Source organism: Apostichopus japonicus, chromosome 2 (assembly GCF_037975245.1).
Source record: "Apostichopus japonicus isolate 1M-3 chromosome 2, ASM3797524v1, whole genome shotgun sequence".
Lineage (NCBI taxonomy): Eukaryota > Metazoa > Echinodermata > Holothuroidea > Aspidochirotida > Stichopodidae > Apostichopus > Apostichopus japonicus.
The window spans coordinates 13920778-13943720 of record NC_092562.1 but is presented as its reverse complement, the minus strand read 5'-3'; the positions used below and the strand labels follow the sequence as shown (position 1 = coordinate 13943720).

The 22943-nt window shown below is 38.3% G+C and overlaps 1 protein-coding gene across 1 annotated transcript in view; it reads right to left on the bottom strand.

Annotated features, from left to right (window-relative positions):
* Nucleotides 1-22452, bottom strand: part of LOC139978974 (dual specificity testis-specific protein kinase 2-like) — a 33227-nt gene extending 10775 nt beyond the window's left edge. Inside the window, exons 1-6 of the mRNA XM_071989594.1 lie at nt 21903-22452; nt 12108-12229; nt 9530-9578; nt 4248-4397; nt 3490-3566; nt 1915-1999 (exon numbers count right to left, since the gene is read on the bottom strand). Coding sequence (XP_071845695.1) covers nt 1915-1999; nt 3490-3566; nt 4248-4397; nt 9530-9578; nt 12108-12229; nt 21903-22286 — 867 coding nt within the window. The 5' untranslated portion in view covers nt 22287-22452. The remainder of the gene's footprint in view (nt 1-1914; nt 2000-3489; nt 3567-4247; nt 4398-9529; nt 9579-12107; nt 12230-21902) is intronic.
* Between the last annotated feature and the right edge of the window lie 491 nt (nt 22453-22943).

Here is a 22943-nt window from a genome sequence, read left to right as displayed (position 1 = left end):
CCAAAACTAATACCATGTGTCGATCGACATCTTGTTCGTTCCTAACAGAGAATCAAGACAAGCCGGCAACGTGCATTGCAATTTTTACCATAGTAACATTAGGGAACTTCGGTCTTCGTAATAGAGCAATACAAATTTGGAATGATCTATCAAAAAAGTTGAAGTCTATAACTTCAAAACCCACATTCACCAGACATTTGAAAAAGGAATTTATTAACTCGTACTAGTATTATATAATCTATTCACATATTCATCTCAGCATCATCAGGATATTATTACTGTATATTTAATCCTTACATATATTCTGTATTATTTATAATTGTACAGTTTTTGTTCTTTTCTCCCAAGGAGTCTCCTACTTTGTTAAGTCTTTTTAAGACTTTATAGGAGACTTCCTTTCCCATTGTACACAATTGGCGATAAAACAAAATAAATGAATTAAACTAAGTTTGCTACCCACAAAACTCTACTAGCATTTACAGGGTAAAAGGGCCCGACAGGTTCCATTTCTGAGCAGGCTCTTCTTCGGTTTGTACCTGCAAGGTTTGAAATGTGATTGACAATTTTTTTGCAGTACTTAGATAAAACAGGTTTTTTTTTATAACAGGATCACTTTCCTCTAATCGTCTTTCAAAATTTTCCTACAGTAGATGTCAACACCGTACAGCCGTGTGGAAGATAAATTTTTGCAATCCGCATGTTGCATTCATACTGTTGATTACTTTACTAATTACTTGATAATTTACATGAATAACAGCAAAATCTTCTACTAAAAGTCTATACTTAGGTTTTTTTTTTTTTTCCATTTTTGGGTTGAAGGGTGGTCAAATTTCTTGTGAGAATTTTTAAAAGCATTTTATTGTTAATATGCTGAACAATCTGACTTGAGTTGGTGAAATTCCACATTGGGAGATATTACAGAGTGATCGAAAACATGTTTGGAACCTAAGATTTAAGCTCACTAAGAATATTGTGGACACAAAGTCACCAACTTATCCTCAAACGATAGCATTGTGGTTTGTTTTTTATCTTTCTTTACAGAATATAACCTGCAATTTGTTTGGATTTATGGTGAATCTTTGCCTCAAGTATAAAGGCACTCTGTAGAGCAAAAGGGCCTTAGGACAATTCAAAACTTCCGTACACTCCAGGATAAATGTGAACATATTTACTTCAAACTAACATGCATGGTAACATAAAAATCGATGCTAAACTTGGTAGTCCAGCTGCTTTGGCTGATGAGCCTTTGCTGTTTAAAGCCTTCCTTCTGGAAGTTATAAGTAGTACCAAGATGTGTAAACCTATACTAATAGTTGTAATTAAATGTTGAACCAGTATATGAACATTGATGTAATGTTGGGAAAAGTCACAGTTTAAACCATTAGTTACAGAAGATGCTACCGTTAGGGTTAAGAGCTGTTTTTTTTAGTCTGCTGCATAGCTTTAATTATCACTAGTTGTAACAAACAGGAAGTAGAAATAACACTCCCAAATCCTGAAACTTGTCATACACACGCTCCGAAATGGAGTATGTTGCGCACACTGGTGAATGTTTTAGTCCACATCCACAGTCTGCAGACTGTGTGGTGCAACAACAAAAGCGGGTTGCGAGAACCTTTAGGTAAGTCGCTGGAATTTATCCAGACGTCGGAAATTTTATCTATAGATCTTGAAGCCTTGCGAAAAAATGGATGGATTTGAAAGTGTTTTTTCTTTTAAACATTCAGTACATATTGTCCAAGCTAGATTTCATGAAATCTGAGCATTGATTCTGAGGGTTGGACTTCAGGGATGGGGGGGGGGGGGGGTGGTGGTAGGTCATTGTTGCACTCTACATGCTAGATCATGGGGCTGTGGGCCTAGAAGTTTTGACGGACCGCTAATCTAGATCCATTAATGAAACATGTGGCTTACCTTGGAATCGTAAAATTTCCCATGAAGGCACTCAGGTGATATCCAATATGGCGTCCCGACAACCGGTAAGACTTCATTCTCACTTCTACGATTATTAAACAGAAGAAAGAATGCTTAGTGACATCATATATACAGACAATCGATGCTCCTGAATCCTAATCTAGGCCGTTTATGCCTCGTGTTATAGTTGCAGGTGTATTAAACATCGTTCTAACCAAGCCATGTTTGGTATTCACAAATAACTGGATATCGACTCTCAAAATTAACTAAGAGATCTTTGTGGATATATACCATCAGCTGAGCCTGTGTTGCTTGTGCTACACACTGTCTAGTCTAGTGGGGGGATGGGCAGGGGTAGTGCAGTTGCAGTCCGCATCTCACCCTGACGCAATTTTCTGAGACCATCAAGTCGGCTTTTCACAACCTCTGCAGGCAATGGAGGAGAGATCAAACAAGCTTTCAAGCAAGTTCTCAAATGAGGAGTCTTCCAACATGCTTTCAACATTTCATAACCCCAGAACGAATCCCTTGCATCATTTAAGTGGAGGTCCTACATCTTTGTTTGGTCCTTAAATAAAATCCAACTTAGTTTGCTCCCCCCAAAATTCTACCAGCATTTAAAAAATGTAAGATAAGTGGGCCCGGTGTTCCATTCTAGCGGGAACTTCTTGTGGCCAGAAGTAGATGAAATATGTATATTTTGAGGCGTTTGTGCGGCCGCACAGGCTTATAAGGGTTAAATTGTGCGAGGATATTTCAACGTTTTATAGATGGGTATCAATGCACACGTAGAGCTCTTGATCCTATGAGCTTATAATAACAAAATTATCATAGTGTATGATACCCAAATCACTGGCCCACCACCCAGTACGGTCACATCCTTAAGTGTTCTGGCCCGTGGAGCAGGAACCAAAATTTCACTGTGGTGTGCATGATCCCTTTTTGAGCCCATTCCTGGTTTACTACAATTATTACCAAAGTTTTGAATCCCACAGATTTATCATTAGCTTTATTTCCAAGTCATCAAGCTACCAACATGCCAACACTAGAAATTACAGTTACTCTATCTCAGCTTCTGTGTCATGAAGAAAACGTTAATATCAATTTCTTGTTTATTTCAAGCTGTATTTTAAGCTTTGGGGTTTCTCATAAATATTTTTGCAATCCTCAATCCAGCTGATTGACTGAAAATATTACCACAATAAATAAAAAAGCACAAAATTTCTAAATAACAGACTCTTCTCAGATGTCAGCAGTATAAAACTAGTTGTGTACAAGTACCTCATAGCATGTATTGTAGTCATTATCAATCTAATCAGTACATAGTATCCTAACCACAACTACATACAATAACTCCTGCTTGTTTACTCTGTGCTTCAGATTTCATGTTTGCTACTCACTTCCTTCCTTAGTGCATTAATTGCTTCCTTATTTACCTGATTGTTGGTTAAGTCCAACCTCCAACATTTCTACCTTGAAGTTTTTAAGATAAAATACCGCCAAAACTTACGCACACAAAAAAAACCCTAAAAAACAGGTAAATCTATGCAGAATACAGCAAGGAAAGATTCTTACTTTGGTATCCTTACAGCAAGTCCAAGATCAGCAATTACACATTCAAGATCAAGGTTTTTTCTTCTTACTAAAATATTCTGAAATAAAGTGTTTTCAAAAAGAGAGAGAGGAAAGAAATTATCATATCACCAGGTTGTCAACTGAATTGAACTGATACACACATTTGTAATATTAAATTTAATATCATGTTGAATTCTTGTATTCCCTTACTGGAATAGATGCTGGGATCTAAGCATGACAGAACATTGCAGGGATGATGAAACTTTAACTGGTGATATTAACATGTATAATGAAAATTTTCACAACCTTAACAGGAAGCCATGGTGATATTTCCCTCATCCAATCTTTTCATTGTCACTAAATGCTGCACTTATGCTCCAGGAAACAACTCACTTTCAGGCTGTACACTGTTATACTCCAGGAGACAACCTCACTCTCAGACTATACACTGTTATACTCCAGGAGACAACCTCACTCCCAGGCTGTACACTGTTATACTCCAGGAGACAACCTCACTCTCAGGCTGTACACTGTTATACTCCAGGAGACAACCTCACTCTCAGACTATACAGTTATACTCCAGGAGACAACCTCACTCTCAGGCTGTACACTGTTATACTCCAGGAGACAACCTCACTCTCAGACTATACACTGTTATACTCCAGGAGACAGCCTCACTTTCAGGCTGTACACCGCTATCCTTCAGGAGACAACCTCACTTGCCATTCATTTCCTGGGAGTATGACAAACATACTAACCTGAGATGATAAGTCTCTATGCATAAATCCTTTGGAGTGTAAGTACTTCATCCCCTTTGCTACATCGTTGGACAATTTTAATTTTACAGGCCACGAGAGGTATTCCCTGTCATCACAGATTAACTCTTGGAGATTCCCGCCGTTGATAAACTGAAAGCAAAAGAAGAGAGAAGACATCAAATATAACTTAAAAAGCCATAACAAAAACCAAACATGCTATTTTCAGCATTGTAATGCACAGGCTGACAACTCACAATTTTGAGAACAATATTCTTACTATTAGTCTGTTACTGTAAAGTACATCAGATGCTATAGTGAATTTTAAGGATTTGGCAGCTTTTGTTAGTCTAAATGACAGTGTGTATTAAAAGTTCATTGCACTGTGCACTATTTATGAGGCCTCTGGAAAGTCTCATCCTTGGATATATGTCAATTATAATGAATAGCCCGGTCTGATAGTCTTCCTTGTAACGGTCTTGACACAAGACACTCGGCACAGATATTAACACGATTAACCATTAAGTACAAAGTCAACATGTAGCTTGAATTTCCGTGAACAGGCTCTCCAAATGTCAAAGAAATATGACTTTAGTTGTATCAGCAACATTAAAAAACTTATCGGGTTTGAGTGACGAGCTTACCTGTCTCCTCACAAACTTAGCAGTCTTGTTCTAATGCACAAAACCAACTTTCTGGTGCGCTTTGGGTGGTAGAATGAGAAGGAAAGGCATTGATAGGACGGGTCCAGTCATAGAGGGCACACAGTGTTAAAAAGGTTACCAGTTCATTCTAGGCACAGTAGAACGAGAGTTCAAAGGTTGCGAGGAGACAAGTAAGCGAGGAGCGAAGTAAATCGTACCATTCAATGTGAAGACTATGTTTAACATTTGCAACATTCAGTGTTTACTGCAGCTATTACATTCTTCAGAAATAAACTACTAACCCAGGGTCCCAAGTACAATCTATACCAACCTCCCTCTGAAAGCTTCATGGGAAATGGTTCTCCATGATGTACTGTTAACTACTTTCTGTGTTGACCTTTGATGACCTTTGGATACCATTCAATAATGAAGTTTCGTACAAAAGTTGTCCATCAGTCCGAACTTTCATGCTTCATTTCAAATCAAGGGGGGTAAAAAAATACCCCCCAACAATTTTGAAGTTTCTCTTTTAAATACTGGGTGTAAATACGCGTGGAATCAAATGCAAGTGACAAATATATTCTCCACTTGACATGTATTTGACCCCCAAAACAACACAACCCTAACAACGAAAAAAAAAAACAATAGCACAGATGGCAGATGTGGTCGATTGATGACAAGACCGGCTACCAAACATTAAGGGCAGCATTCAAACTCATGGGATATAAAACCGATCAGCGATGACTGAGCTAGTTATAGCCAGTTACAGAAATATTGAACTTCTGGTAATTTATAACCTTTCAAATGGTTGTGTCATTTCCTTTCTTGTGGATATGATACTGCAACAAAAGAACCGGAAAATTCAAGAAGCAGGAATCAATCAGTGACCTTCGCATCCTGTGTCAATCCTACTCCTTTCTTTTCGAGTTTAAACAACAGGATATCAACAGACTTGTGTTCTAGCCCAATGTTGTCAAAGATAGCTCGGGGGGGAAAAAAAAAAGCCCCCATGACGCAGCGTACACAGAACTTGTTGGTGATTTATATTTGATAAGCGTTCTTTCCTTCTTAGCAATTCCTCTTGCACGATGCCAGTTAATATTGTTGTCACACTCTCGAAAGGAAGTAACACCTGTTTCCAAAACCATCTCACAGATCATGTCTACAAATTGGCAAGTACCCATTGATCTCTAGGAAATAGCCGAGAGGGAACTGTTTTGTCTCTACTGTCGATGATATGTAGTCTAACCTGCGTCCCAGTCTTCCAATCTAGTTTTGGCCTGTAAGAGGAACTTCATCAAGATATCTTGCTGAAGGTTTGCGTTAACGAAAAAATCAAAATCTCAGATCGCTGGTTGGACAGTTATCACACCCTGTACCCGAGGGTGAAAGCAAGCAGGTGTGATGTCATAGATCGGCATATTTTGACAAAAAACATGTTCCTTTTTGCCCTTTTGTATTTTTTCACTCTAATGTTTTTTTTAATTTCCAACCCTCAGTACGATACAGTAGTATGTGAAGATTATACATTACCAAAAGAACATGAAGAGATGCATCCACTTTTAGGGTAGAAATTTGAACAGAAGTAAAACAAGTATATCAATACTGTTGCTCACTTCAAGTTCACTTTTGGTACCAAACATAAGCTCTGGCCTAGATTAGCTCTGCTTCTGCCAGGTCTCTCCCACTTCACATCATTTGTATATTGTTTAATTCCTATGGAATGTATTTGTATTGTATATTCAAATGTTATATGTTCACTTTGTTTATGTTTTTGTGAAGTGGAAATAAATAGTTTCCAATTTCAATATATCATAAACAACAAGTGAACAGACCTTGAAAACCACAAGTAAGGAAAATAAATATTTCCCCCACATGCTTAGATTACATTACTCTTTTACACGTCAACAGTCAATAAGGCTCTAAAGTATCCATTAAATATTGTGATGCAAGATGTGGTGTAGGATGGGGTGTGGGATGTGATGCAGGATGTGGTGCCTGATGTTATGCCTGATGTGGTACGGGATGTGGTGCGGGATGTGGTGCGGGATGTGGTGCGGGATGTGATGCCGGATGTGATGCCGGATGTGAGACCCCATGTAATGCCTGATGTGCTGCAAATGAGACACTTTCTGGTTGTGATGTAGTGATGTTGTAAAACTATGAGTTTGAGAGAAACACTTACATTTGTTTTCATTGCTTTCCTTCAGGGCAAGTTGTACATATTCAGCTGAATTTAGCATCCCCCCTCCACCCTAATCCTCATAGATTCCCCACTAGAAATTTCAACCTTCCCTACCTAAGCTTGAAAATGTCTCTTTTAAACCAAATATGTTACAACTAAAAGAGGATCAAGGACCTGCACCTTCATACTGCCAAGTCCCCCATTCCGTATTGATTTTTTTTCTCTGTATACTGACGATATATACATTACAAATCCTACATTGAATTCAATGCATACAAACTCATGTTCAGAAGAATTATAGAATTATGTAAAAAAATTGTGTTTATGTGAACGCCTGTGAACCATCGACGTGATGCTTGAGATTCTTTAAGATGCATTCTGACAAAAACTACTCTGTGTGTAGAATGCTTACCATTTAATCAGGTATAAACATAAAATTAACTACCTTTGTCTACATATTACATAATAAACATTCCTTTTGGTAACAGACTAAACACTGGTTGTTCATGATCTGAAAAGAGATCATCTACGTCAACTGCATTTCTTTAGGAAGGAAGTTTTTGGCCCATAATCATAAACAAACAGTTTTGTGGGTAGCGACCGATAAAGGAAAGCCTTCCACAGTTCAACTGTAAGGTATTTATGCCAAGAATAAAAGACGAAGCGATGAAATGTGATATTTTGAAAAACCATCACCAAGTGCCTTTCGAGATATATAATTACAATATCCCCCATCTTGGCAGCTTACATAAGAGGAAACAAGATCTAAAGAAGATGGTACCATCTATGAAAAAGACTTACTATCGAAGATATTGATGGTGGAACCTCGCTGCCTAACAAAGATGGAGTGTTGATATGATAATATATAGATACCTGTTGCTCTACTGCTCTGTCAACAACAACAGCTAATAGTGTTAATGCTACATTATACTTGACAGGCATCATTCCATAACACTAGTTTTACAGCTTCAGTGTTAATGTTGCATTACAGTATACTTCCCAGACATCATTCCATAACACTAGTTTTGCAGCTTCAGTGTTTATACTGCATTATACTTGCCATGCATCATTCCATAACACTAGTTTTACAGTTTCAGTGTTAATGCTGCATTATACTTGCCATGCATTTTTCCATAACACTAGTTTTACAGCTTCAGTGTTTATACTGCATTATACTTGCCATGCATCGTTCCATAACACTAGTTTTACAGCTTCAGTGTTAATGCTGCATTATACTTGCCAGGCATCATTCCATAACACTAGTTTTACAGCTTCAGTGTTAATGTTGCATTATACTTGCCAGACATCGTTCCATAACACTAGTTTTACAGCTTCAGTGTTTATACTGCATTATACTTGCCATGCATCATTCCATAACACTAGTTTTACAGTTTCAGTGTTAATGTTGCATTATACTTGCCAGACATCATTCCATAACACTAGTTTTACAGCTTTAGTGTTTATACTGCATTATACTTGCCATGCATCATTCCATAACACTAGTTTTACAGCTTCAGTGTTAATGCTGCATTATACTTGCCAGGCATCATTCCATAACACTAGTTTTACAGTTTCAGTGTTAATGTTGCATTATACTTGCCATACATCATTCCATAAAACGTTTTACAGCTTCAGTGTTTATACTGTGCTTATACTTGCCATGCATCATTCCATAACACTAGTTTTACAGCTTCAGTGTTAATGTTGCATTATACTTGCCATGCATCATTCCATAACACTAGTTTCACAGCTTCAGTGTTAATGTTGCATTATACTTGCCAGGCATCATTCCATAACACTAGTTTTATAACTTCAGTGTTAATGCTGCATTATACTTGCCAGGCATCATTCCATAACACTAGTTTTACAGCTTCAGTGTTAATGTTGCATTATACTTGCCAGGCATCATTCCATAACACTAGTTTTACAGCTTCAGTGTTAATGCCATTCAAAGGACAGGTACTGTACAATCTCATACAAACAAATACAAATTCATGTTACCCCGCTGTTCTACTTCCTTCACAGGTATTATAACTCTCATAACTCTCTATATAACTCTAACTCTATTACTCTATATAACTCTCTATATAACTCTCTATATAACTCTCTATATAACTCTCTATACAACTCTCATAACGACACAACAAGAAATTACAAGTTCATCTTTAGTTTGTACACAGTAGCACAATAATAATCTCAAAACAAGACAAACCAGTAATAAATCACATATTGTTCAGAGACTGCAACACAAAACAACAACACAAATAAAATACACAAATATCGTTTCAGTGTTAGCACTCTACCCTTAGAATGCACCACAGTATACATTGATCAATGTTTAAGTTCTGTTAATATGGCAGATGCATTAGTCCAGGTCTCGAAATTATACAATGTACAGTAGCTAATTATAGCTTGGTTTCCTCTACAATTAACTGCAACAGGAAAAACTCACTCACCTCTGTTAGAGCATGTAATTGACCTTCTTCAATGCACACACCTTTTAACCTGCAAGGAAGCAAGCAAGAAAAAAAAAGAAAAAAAAAAAACACAATATTGATATGAACTTATTACGTTTAGTCTTTGACGAGGTTTCTATATGAAAAATTTGGAAAAAAAAAAATGGCTTCTTTAACCCCTGATGACATTAAGATAACAGAACAAGAAAAATGATACTGTTGTTACTATGGTATTAACAGTAACATGGAATTCCAGTACATTATTAATAGGCAAACTCAATATCCATATCATTTAAATGAGTCACCTCTGCGGGATGATGAGTGAGAAACAGTGAGAAATGTCTTTGGCTCTTGAAGTTAGCTCTCTTTTGATACTCAAGATCAAAGTCAAATGGTGACAAAATAACAAGAAAATCCTCTATACCTTGAATCTTACACAGTTCAATGGATTTCCAGCAACTTGACAAAATCATCTGAATTAGCTTCTAAAGGTCATTAGCATTGCGGGTCCAATATGACGATCATCAACTACAGTTTGTTCTTGACTTTTTTATTTCTCATCCCCCAGACCCTTTTCTCTATTCCTGTATAGTACCCATAATAATCTGGCAAACATTGACTAGAATGTTCAAACTGATAGAATCAAATTTGAGACATCTGGTAGATCCATTTTAATTTTTCCATGTCGGCCCCCATAGCATTTAATCAGATGCTACCAGTTGGAACCGATTAAACATTTAACTAATTTCCCCAAAGATTTCAGCCACTGATCTCTTGCTGCATGGTCTAATCAATACCATGTGAAACTCTACATAACATGGATATCACAAACAGGTCAAATGCAAGGAGAAGACCCACCATTAAGAGGATTCCTAATGATACAAGAATGCACAGCACATACAGTATGTAAGACGAATATCTTGATGTGGTGGTGAAACGTACTTTCTTTACATGTCCCTGTACGCATGTATGCAAGTGATATTTTTTCTAGAGCGAAAGTCTGCAAACTATGGGACGCCACCCAAAAGTGGGTGGGTGGGCGGGCGGTGGGTCACAGCATATTTCAAGATGTTCGAACTTTATCTACGGTTTTTCGGCGCTTGCCAATTGAGATCGATGAAGTCATTTTTGTCGATATCTAGTCCATAGTCTAAGTTACAGTTTTCATGCATACTAAGTAACGATTCTGAAGGGGGAAGGGATCTTTGGTGGGTGGGTGGCACCAGTCCTCATGGAAGATCCTGGGTTGTGGGTCTTAAAGTTCACCTAACACTGATCTAGAACAATGAGGGTATCCTTAACCTAGAATGTTGCAATACATCAGTAGACACCTATAGCATAACCACATTATAGCATGATACCTGATCCTATAGCATGTTGTTCCCACAGCCAAATTACACCTTGCACCTATAGCATAACCACATTATAGCATGTTGTTCCCACAGCCAAATAACACCTTTAACCTATAGCATAACCACAATATAGCATGATACTTGATCCTGTAGCATAACCAATTTATAGCATGTTGTTCCCACAGCCAAATTACACCTTGAACCTATAGCATAACCACATTATAGCATGATACTTGATCCTGTAGCATAACCAATTTATAGCATGTTGTTCCCACAGCCAAATTACACCTTGAACCTATAGCATAACCACATTATATCATGATACTTGATCCTATAGCATAACCACTTTATAGCATGTTGTTCCCACAGCCAAATTACACCTTGAACCTATAGCATAACCATATATTATATTTAACCTTTCAAGCTAACCGGTTTCATTTTTCTCTCTGGAGTTATATTCTAGAAGGAGACCTAGCTATATCAGGATAGTGATGATGATGAATCATCCTGCAATCAGTTTACAGGAAATTTAACACCTCCAGTGGAAATAAACAGATCTTGTAAATCAGTATGGTCACCTACACGTATTTGCACTGTACTTACTAACTGCATCAAATCGACTTACACAACCGCATAGAGATGCTTCAGTTTATCCTCGTACATACTGTACAGTTAATAAAGTACACAACAATTGCTTACAGCTAGTTTCTTGTATTAAACAAAAAGTTTTCTTTCTCTTCCTTTCCCGTCACGCCCCTCCCCCCCCCCCCACTTGTTCACATGACACTATAATATATGCACGGTCAGAACTTTGAACTTTCGACGGAAACAGAAACTTTTCATAGAGATGAAAAAAGCTCAAATTTACGAGTGGTTAATCAAGTGCCTCTCCTATATTTACTGTAACATGGAGCTGATGGTTGGGCATCTTTCGATCGCTTCCTAATCATTCGCAAGCTACTGCGCTGTAGGTACAGTAGATCAGAGCCGAGGAGACGGGTATATGAGAAGAGAAATAAAATAGCATAAGTGGCCACATTACAGCATGGAAAATTCAACTTTGAGGCTTAGCTTTCAGATCTGGTTTCGAACTGTTGCATCAAAGAGAGCATTGACTTTCAGTAGGGCAGAGGAAAGAAAGTCTTCTTAAGAGGAACCAAACTGAAAAAAATAAAAAACAAACATGTCTTTAGTTCTGCCGACTTGGGTGGCACTTATATGCATACCCGAGAATATTAGGATGATGCAGTTGGTTCAGTAATTCAATTTCGTGGAGGTTGTTTGCTCTCGTGTTGGTCTGTTGACTTATCTTCATCACCAGAACCTCTCCGGAAGAGCGATGCTTCACCTGAAGCAAAAAGAAAAATGAAACATGAGGATGAATAGTTTACCTCAGTGAGCTGCTAATGCATGAATGGATGGAATGGGGGAGGGGGTAGGGGGCGGGTGGTATGGGAGGAGAATCTAATCTGTTTAAGACAGATAAAAGAAGCACTCATTGCAACTATATGTACACTACTAATATGTTGCTTTGTCACCTTAATGATGGCCTTGAAAGATAACTTCTACTATCGATCCTCTCGTATTCTTTCCTGTTTACATTGCTGAGTACAAATAATGTACTTCCACTTCTACAATGTCATAAATATACGGTATACAGTAGTGGCTATGACTATTAAAGTGATGCAAACTTTGTTTACAATGCAGCTCGAATTACGATGCTGAGAAAGAAGATGATTTTGCCAAGTTTCATGCAGGATGCAATCAACCAGTGACATTGCATTCAATACCCTGTAGTATTCCATCAATATGGTTAATTCTGAAATGCATAATACAATATGTACAGAGTTTACCATATAGAATAATATACTGTATATCTATTCTGCGTCATGCAGAATACTGTCTGTTTACCACACAATGCATTCAGTTACTTGTTATCTGCTTACAGTACTACTTACTGTTTACCATACAATGCATTCATTTACTTGTTATCTGCTTACAGTACACAGTAGTACTGTTTACCATACAATGCATTCAGTTACTTGTTCTCTGCTTACAGTACATAGTACTACTGTTTACCATACAATGCATTCAGTTACTTGTTATATGATTACAGTACATAGTACTACTGTTTACCATACAATGCATTCATTTCCTTGTTATCTGTTTACATTACATAGTAGTACTGTTTACCATACAGTACAATGCATTCATTTACTTGTTATCTGCTTACAGTACACAGTAGTACTGTTTACCATACAATGCATTCAGTTACTTGTTATCTGCTTACAGTACAGAGTAGTACTGTTTACCATACAATGCATTCATTTACTTGCTATCTGTTTTCAGTACATAGTAGTACTGTTTACCATACAATGCATTCAGTTACTTGTTATATGATTACAGTACATAGTAGTACTTTTTACCATACAATGCATTCATTTCCTTGTTATCTGCTTACAGTACATAGTAGTACTGTTTACCATACAATGCATTCAGTTACTTGTTATATGCTAAACAATACACAGTAGTACTGTTTACTATACAATGTAATCAGTTACTTGTTATCTGATTACAGTACTACTGTTTACCATACAATGCATTCAGTTACTTGTTATCTGATTACAGTACTACTGTTTACCATACAATGCATTCAGTTACTTGTTATCTGCTTACAATCCGTATATTGCTGTGTGAAGCAGCAGCATTAATATTACACTGAACTTAGAATAACCTTGCATTGAGTCTCCCACTACTAGCTGAGGTCACAAAGACAAAAACTGCTCTAGGTAGCAGATTAACAACAACCTTCAGCTTATAATTGCACATCTCATGGAATACTCTCAAGAAAAGCACTGAGCTTGCCAACCTTTTTCCTTCTTTCCATTTCATTTCCTAGTCGGGTTCAGGACTAGGTCAGATTACACTAATTAGAAATCAACATAGTGTAGAGCTTATTACTTGTTCCGTTTAGTAAGTTCTATGATGTAAGAGTAATTCTATATTTATATTATATACTAAAGGGAATAATTTTGCCTCCAACCTTGTGTAAAAATTTTGCGGGCACTGAATTTTACCTAATTCATATAGATACGGAACTTACAGTACTACTGCTAATACAAAATTGAGCACTAACCTGAAGGGTACATTTTTGCAACTGTATATCAATATGTACTAACAGTACTACTACTAAAATCGACCACTAACCTAAAGGGTACATTTTTGCAACTGTATGACCAATTTGTGGCATGAGTTAGCTGCAGTATGCGATACTGGACAAATTACTGCACGCAGCGTAGTAAAAAACTGTTCCGTCAACAACTACGCTGTGTGCAACACTACTTATTTATTGTACAATAGCTTAAGTACAGAGATGATGCATCATTTATTTAAGGCAGTGTTTTGCTTTCTGTCATCAATTTGAGCAAACTCATCATCCAGTATCACACAAAATAAGCTTTGAAGTTGATCAAACTGTACAGTAAGATTGCTTTTATATACCGTTCTACGGTACATATTTCTTCATGTCCTTCTGCAGTACAAAGGTCATGTCTTCACCAAGTGAAGGCTAGTGAGCAATTATTCAATCGGATTATATTCTCAACATTTTGGTGACTCCAGCACACTAGGTGTAAATAACTTGTTGTATCCGGAAAGGTCCGGATATTGAGGGCCCTCAGCGTTAATAGGTTACCAGTTCATTCTAGGCCAGTAGAACAAGGGTGCTAAGGTTGTAAGGAGACAGATTTAATCGAGGAAACAAGTACAGTAACTATAACTTGTCATAATAAGCAAAATTTCAGAAGAGTTGTGACGTTTCCTTTCACAGAGTGAGAGCTCAGTGTGTGTATACTGTATACATACAGTACAAGTTTGCACTACTTTACCACCTACTGCATAGTACATTGTTACATACGGAATTTTACTATCAAGTACAGCACTGCACATAGCATCATAAAGGTTCTAACAAGATTTAATCAACATTTTTTTTTTTTTTTTTTTTTTTTTTTTACGACGCTTGCGACCACAAATGTGGGAGAAACTCGCAAGGGCTTATGGATTACAACTTACTGTACACGTCTGGTGGCTTCCAATTCAACATTTTAACTCAAATTTGGAATCTTTTCAATTTAGAAAATCATATCAGATGGGAAAATCCGTAGATTGCTCTTGGATGAAAAACCCACCTTACTATGACCCGGCCGGGAATCGAACCCCGAACCTCCCGATTGCTAAGCCTCATTGCTTCAAATGCCACCGCCTTTATCCACTCGGCCACAGCACCGGTTACCTTAGAGAGGAGGCCATCATTATGCCATGCTTCCAGACATTGGTTGTTTGCCTACAGGTTTGGCTAATATGTACTATAAAAACAGTGCAGACAGCAGATTACTGTATGAATGTGAGATTTCATGTTCAGGGAGCCTCATTAACCAAAGAAGGATGCACATAAATTATACCAGTAGTCAGGCCTCGACAAATTTTTCCTTAACTACTCGCCAACCGGCGACGGAGTCTAAAATTCTACTCGCCGAAACGTTAAATTTACTCGCCATTTTTTCTCGCTAATTGTTTGTGTGATACAAGCCTACTAGTAGTACTGGTAGTATGGCCTTTAACTTAGGATATCGCCGTATTGTGTTACTGTTAGTTGTTTACAGCACAAGCCATATTAAATTGTGGTTCGTTAAAGTGTTTAATGACTACTGGCAGTAGTTGTTTGAAATGTATGTTGCTGGTCTATACATTTGTGCCTCTCATTTTAACAAGGTTAATAAATACTAGTGTTTACACGGGTCCAAAAATCGGGAACCGGGTACCCGAGGGCCGTTACCCGTCGGGTATCCGGGTACCCGGAAAAAAATTGTTAACGCTCGTGTATCACGATTTTCAAGAAATTACATATTGGATGCAGTAATAAATGCATTATGATCTCTACTGACAATGTTTTCATGTTCAAATACGTAGGTGTAAGATAAGGCATAAAACCCCTCCCTCAATAATTTTTATTTGCTTCTGTTTCTTTCATTAACTTGTTAATAAATTATTTAATTATAATTAGCATTACTACAAAGATCGCACTGCCGCCGCTGCTTATGCTAGCTCGTGCACGTCTATTGGATCAAACCATATAAATATCCAATTTAGCTCTTAAGCAGTTTTTAATACTACTTCTATCTATTATGCAGGCCCAGGGTTCGCATTAGCCGCGAGATTGCGCGATTGGCGCAATTTGATCGCATATGGAATAAACGGTTAGTAAAAAGCCACTTGCGATTACTATTTTTTAGTTATCCCGTCTATAATCCATAAACATCGCATAAAATTCCTTGTCAGCCTTTCCTTCTTTGAAATAAACGAATGAATAAATAATAATTTCTTCCACATGGTAGCCTAACACCACACTATGTCAATGAGAAATCTAGCTAAGCCTAACCATCTGTTTATTTGCTGGAGTTGTGACGCAGTTACAAGACATCCACGGAATACTTTCGTTATTTCTGTTACGTTCGACCACATGGTTGCCTAACACCACACTAAGTCAATAGGGGTAGTCTAGCCTAGTCATCTGTTCATTAGCTGAAATTGTGACGCAGTTATAAGATATCTATGGAAAGCTTACGTTATTGCCGTTATCCTTGAACACATGGTAGCCTAACAACACACTAAGTCAATGGGAAATCAGCCTAACCATCGTTTTGCAATTTTTTTTTAAACAATCACACTTTGCGTATGATTCGGTAATAAATTAGGAACCGGGTAGTAACGCGTCGAGCGGGCCCTTTCGTTATTGCTGTTATCTTCGACCACATTGTAGCCTAACACCACACTAAGTCAATGGGAAATCTGCCTAACCGTCGGTTTGGCCAATTTTTTTCTTAAATCACACTTTGCTTAGGATTCGGGTAATAAATTAGGAACCGGGTAGTTTCACGTCGGGCGGGTACCCGGGTACCCGGATAACCCGTGCAAACACTGATAAATACAGTACTTATGATACATATATACCATGCTGAATTAGCCTTTAAAGACCATTGGTATTGGCTCAAAGTCATATCAAAGTATAAACACTTTCCACAAGAATTTTCTCGGAGGTTTCCACCATCCAGGAAATGTTAAAAACTCGCAATGAAGAAAATTACTATGAAGGTGGCAATGAAATGCATATAAAACACTGTTATTTACAGGTTTATCTAAAGGTCATCAGAATCTCCCACCCCCCACCCTAATCCCCACTCCCACCCCCATCCCCAAATTTCCTTTAAAGTCAAATACTGGCTACTCACCTTCACACTAGCACCTTACTCCAGCACCCATGTTATGGTCACCATCATAAAATGTTTGACCCAAACTTGTCCAACTTAATCCATGAATCTGATAACCTGGGAATAATTTGGACCTCCAGAACCTAACGGAAGGTATTATTTTTTGGGGGGGAGGGGGGTGGGGTGGGGGGGAAACATTTGGCAATCGCTCAACTTTGGGACAGATCTACCTATGAACTTAGAAAGTTCACTCTACTGAAGGTACACATGACCTTGTAAGTGTTTATATATCCTATAGTGAATTGTCTAATACATCATCTAAGAGGTTATTTCCTCTTTGCCATCTGTTCAGGACTTTTGGCTAGTGACAGAGATTACTATCAACTATTTTAACCTTGGAAAAACTCTCTCTCAAAAGTTCAATCCAAGACCCTACAAACCACTCCAGGGGTTTTAACTTCCAATGTGCAGTAGGTGAATATATAAACAGGTTCTCTCCACAGCTCGAGGACGAGCCGACTCCGTAAATAATAATTATTAATTTTAAGCTCTTTTTAAAAAATATGGTTTACTATCGTGGGTGAGCTAACACCTGATGTCAGGTTAATTAGCTTGGCGTCCACCTTTTTGTACCCGAAACAAAGTCAGACTTTGATTCGTGACAAAATTAGAGCGGTTTAATACCGCCGCATGTTGCACCGGAACCACTTTACGAGGTTGTGTCTTAGCGACGTCACTAATATGCACCAGTTCAAAGAATATTGTCCTTTTGTTTTAATTTAGACAAAAAGAAAATGTCCTTTCTAGAAATTCATAGTCTCTACAGACATTCTTATCCACTTGTCAGGTCTTTTCAGATCATGACCAAACAAAGCAAGCAACATATATGAGATTATCGACAGTTATTACATCTCTGTCTACTTGCAACATGTACAGTAGGCCTACATGAATACTGTATACACAACAAAGATCGGATATTTGGCTACTTTTCCAGTTCAAGGAAATCATCCAGCTCAAATTCAAAATGGTTGATTTCTGAACTTTTCTGTTCGGTTTTGCTCGTTTTTTTGTGTTTTGAATGTGGATAGAGAGAAAGGATTAGGTTGGAGGTGGAGAGATAGTTGCAAGGTGTCCAATGTTACCAGAATGAACCTTTGTGCACAGGCCCACAATACCAACCAGCACAATACTTGAAATGGCAGTGTCAGCAAACTGTGCGTACAAGCTTGGACAATGGATCAGACTGCCGGCCGAATCGATTCTCTTTTGACAAAAACACAGACGTCGCAGCTTGACAAATTTGGGGAATTGTGAAGGCTGATTCTCTCTCCAAGTAGGATTTTTACACAGGTCTGCCACCTACTTACAGTATGTTCAACTGATTTTGTTTTGTTTTAAGTATTTAAGTGCATGCCTTTTTCTATAATTTACGTCTAGTATTTATTTCGATCCTCTTACCCCCAACTCCTTCAGAACTCCAATCTACCAAGTCCATGGAAGTTGGTAACATTTTTAGCACTATCCCATCCCTCTCCCACAATCCCAATCCCCCCCCCCGCCCCACTATATTACATCTCACAGACAGGACAATATCTAATTTCTCTCCCTTCCAAATCTACACAACTACAGTTTTCAGGGTACTTTCCATATCTGTAATCTTTCATCTTGGCTGTTAAAGTGTGAGGGTTCAAAGGTGTTAACATCATTATTGACACTGTTTGCCTTTATGTAACAAAACGGCTTACTGCATCACTGGGACTTTAAGTCAAACTATTTGTTTTTGTCTGTGCCATTACAAAGGATGATAGTACCACTTTAAAGAAGAATACATCCTCCTTTCATCCATTTCCTTATAATGATATTGTCTCAATCAGAGATTCATCCAAACGTTCGGTCATCATAATAATCTTGTTTTTGTACTGTCAAGTAATCCATTTACTGCCAAAGAAGTTTTTCTTGTTCCATCCTGATAGCTCATACAGTATCCTGTACGACTGAAATCTTCAGATTACCCCAGCCCCCCCACCCTCCCCCACCCTCCCCCACCCCAAAAACTGATAACATCTTTGAAAGTATTTTTTAACTGCCAGACTATCAACCTACTCTATTAATTTGTCATGACAGTGTTTGGGAGGTGATGGCAGGGTGGGCTTTGGAAGGGGGGGAGGGTGTATGGTGCAAAATCCAAAAATAGAAAACTACCATTTACTTGGGTCATATCATTACACAGAAATAAAACAGTTCAAAGACTGACCTGAAAAAAGTATGGACAAAGTTTGACAAAGCCAATAGCAGATATGTTGCTACAAGGTAATAGAATCTGTGTTGCCTCGGGAATACAAGCCCTCCAGTTCAGCAGATCCCTATCTTGGTACTATTCGTCTCTTGTTAACAAACTTTCTTTGCTGGAGGTACAGTAGGGGTAATGTCACTGAAGTCACTGTCACAGAATCTGGGCTATGAAGCCCATGATGACCTTTGCAAGTCTCTGGATGGTAGACACCATGCAGTACTGTACATACTGTACTGTAGGTAAAGTATATATGAGCAAAGTATCTCCATCGCAACTCACAGCCTCACAAGCGCTGATGACTAACAGGTCCGACTTTCAAGAAGCGTTCCTGTTTTGCACTCAGAACGACCTGGAGTTCTTTCGCAGTCCTTGTCGCAGGAATGTTAATAATATTTAAACATGGTACTATGGAAGGTACTCACTGACATACTTGCAGGTTAATTTACAATCGATTTATAACTTATAGGTCACAGTGACAGCACTAGCCTTAATTTTCCAGCAAGGACCTTAAACAGTCAATTCTGACCAATGCACAACCCCTTCTCCCCCTCCCCCCTCACCACCACCCCCCCCTTGATCTCTGTAGACTTTTATCTCCTAACCATTCTGTACCTGTTTTGTCAACACTTAAAAAGCAACATGTGATGCAGCTTACAACCTCTATAAATAATAAAATAAAGAGACTTTCAAATATGATATATATCGAAAGTATCGAAAGCAAGCAGAACGACAAAATTGTCACTTAAATATAGTCTTGCACAGGTCGTCTCCAACCTTAAGATTGTTCTATATATGACAATGGCCAAGAAAAACCCTGTCAATGAATAATCCACAAATATCATGCACTTGAGGGTCAAGTACTGTCACCCATTAATCACTATTGAAATTGAATAAATATGTCAGGGAAGATACATGAATTGTATAATGTGACGTTTATCAATCATTAAAATGGGAACCAGGATGTACATAGGGAACCAGGATGTGGGATCCTGGTGAAGTACATGAGCCCAGAAAACAAACAGTCTTCCAATGTATCATCTATCTACTCTCTGTAAAACATTACCCACTCTGTGGAAACAAATATTTGCAACTATAGATGTGAGTGATTAACCGACGGACCAAAAGGAGTGACGGTTGGCCACAAATTTTGCAGTAAACAGTTAAAATAATGTTGCAATAGGGCTTTCTAAGAAAGAAACATTAGGGAATATAATACGTAATACATTATCCAAATTTGATTTCTCTGGTCGACTGTGTGCCACTGATACTATCAAAAGCAATCTCAATTCATCAAATTTATCTTGTCTTGCAAAATTGTATTCCCATAGCAACAGAGCAATACTGCACATTATCTTTCTTGCCTGTCTTTTTGTAGTGTCTCATATATGGATTATAATTTATATTTTAATGCTTCTCATGTAGAGCGATCATTACATATAATTTAGCACAGACTATTATATCGAACATTTTCGAACTAAAGTATGTTCAACCACTTCATCTTTGCTGCAAGATTTTGCAAATGGAAGAATAGGATATCAATTCTCTACATCGGCCAACATGAAGTGTTATCAAACTTGCATCTGATATTCAAATAGCGAAAAATGTATGCGGTACAGTAGTCCCAACTTGTACTACTAAGTCCGTATTCAGACTTGTACTTCTAGCATACAGTAGTTGCATGTACTCTTTATATTCGCCGCCCTCATAAAATTGTACTCGAGCAGGCAGTGGCGGAGCGTCCATACAGTCAAGGGGGGCGGATGCCCCCCCCCCCTGAAAGACTCAAATGGACTGCTGGAGCCCTTTCCAGCTTTTTACCACCTTTAACTTATTCACTATTATTGACTTTTTATTGCGCTCTCATCTACCTTTTGACATTTGTCAAATTTTGTTGGCGGTGACACCTATTTATTCTTTGTTTATCTGCAAATTAGCAATGCCGGGAAAGGGTCATTTACAGCGATCCAGGGAGTATCTTTAATACTCAAAAAATTCCTGTACGCTCCGTGCCAACCTGTGGTGGCGCTCCGCTTAGATAGTGTCGAAAGCGCCCCTACAGAGCATTCTCGCCCCTCCTGACCAATACCCTTAGCTCCGCCACTGCGAGCAGGTACTCGAGGGATTTTGAAAATCTATAAACTATGCAATCTTACATGTTACTCTATAATAACTAGTGCTTGTAGAGTCTTGTACTCATACTCATACCAAAGGAAATACTACTTGTACTGTACACATGTATACATGCTAAATGTACAGTACCTGTAGTATTATGTACATCACTGTACAAACTATGTAATGATGTCCACATCTAACTATGACCCTCAATGTACAAATTTATGTTTGAGAGTAGTTCTACACATTATAACGTAAACCCAATTACTGTGCATATATACAGTATAGCTCACTGTCAGGTACATGGACAATTAATTCCCTCCAAACTACAGCTAAGTACTGTACCATACCTTGTACACGACGGAGAAGAAGCCGGAAGCAATCCTCTCCCTCCAGAAATCCTCTGCATTGTAGAGAGCCGAGAAAGCATTCTTCAGGGCGATGCAAGAACTCGAACGCTTCCTCTGTAAATTTCTCCTGTCTCCTGAACCATCCTCTGCGTTGTTCCTGGCCGCCTCTCGCATCCGGCCTAAATTACGACCTTTGGCATCTTCCAAGCTGTAGCATTGGCTGGAAGAGACGCAACTCTCCTGGGAAGGATGACGCTCGCCGTTTGTCACCCGCGGCGGCGACAAAGCTCCGGCAGCTCGCTCGTTCAGGTTGACGTTACCATTCTCGTCGCGGTATTTAGACGCCGCCGACTTGGTAGCATGGCAGGATTTCATGGCATTCATCAATCTCCCGGACGACGCTTAAAATGTTAAGGAGGGTGTACCACCTTGCCTTCCAACTAGGCTCGCCATTGGGTTCCGCAATCTGTAGTGCAAAACAATCAAACAAAGTTACAAATGTCTGCGTAACTTAAAACCAATCTTTAGATAGTTTCCGTGAAATGAGGAAATAACAACTGCTGGTTGAGGTCAGGCCAAAAGATATTTGGCAAGCAGGAAACATCCCAAACACTCACCCAATTAGACACCAATATATATTAAAACCCAAAGGAGTATTATAATTTCCTGTTTAATAGAACTGCATATAATTTGTATATTATATAGTATCTCCAAGGATTGAGACTATCTATCACTGCTTTGTCGTGCATACATTGCAACATTACTCAATACTTTGAACTTTTGCAGACGGTCCTTTTTTTTCCTCCTTTTTACCTTGTTATTTTTTAAAATGCCTTTGTAGGAACATACTGTAAACATGAAATCAACATTTATGTGGCAACTCAATGTTTAGTGTACATGTGTGGATATCCTGTACTGTACACAACTCAGGTTGACTAGCATTTTTTCGTATATAGTTACAGATTTTATAAATACTGCAAAGATCTTTGTTTCTTAAATAGCCAAACTAACAGCATACAGCAGTACTCTAGCATCGTACGA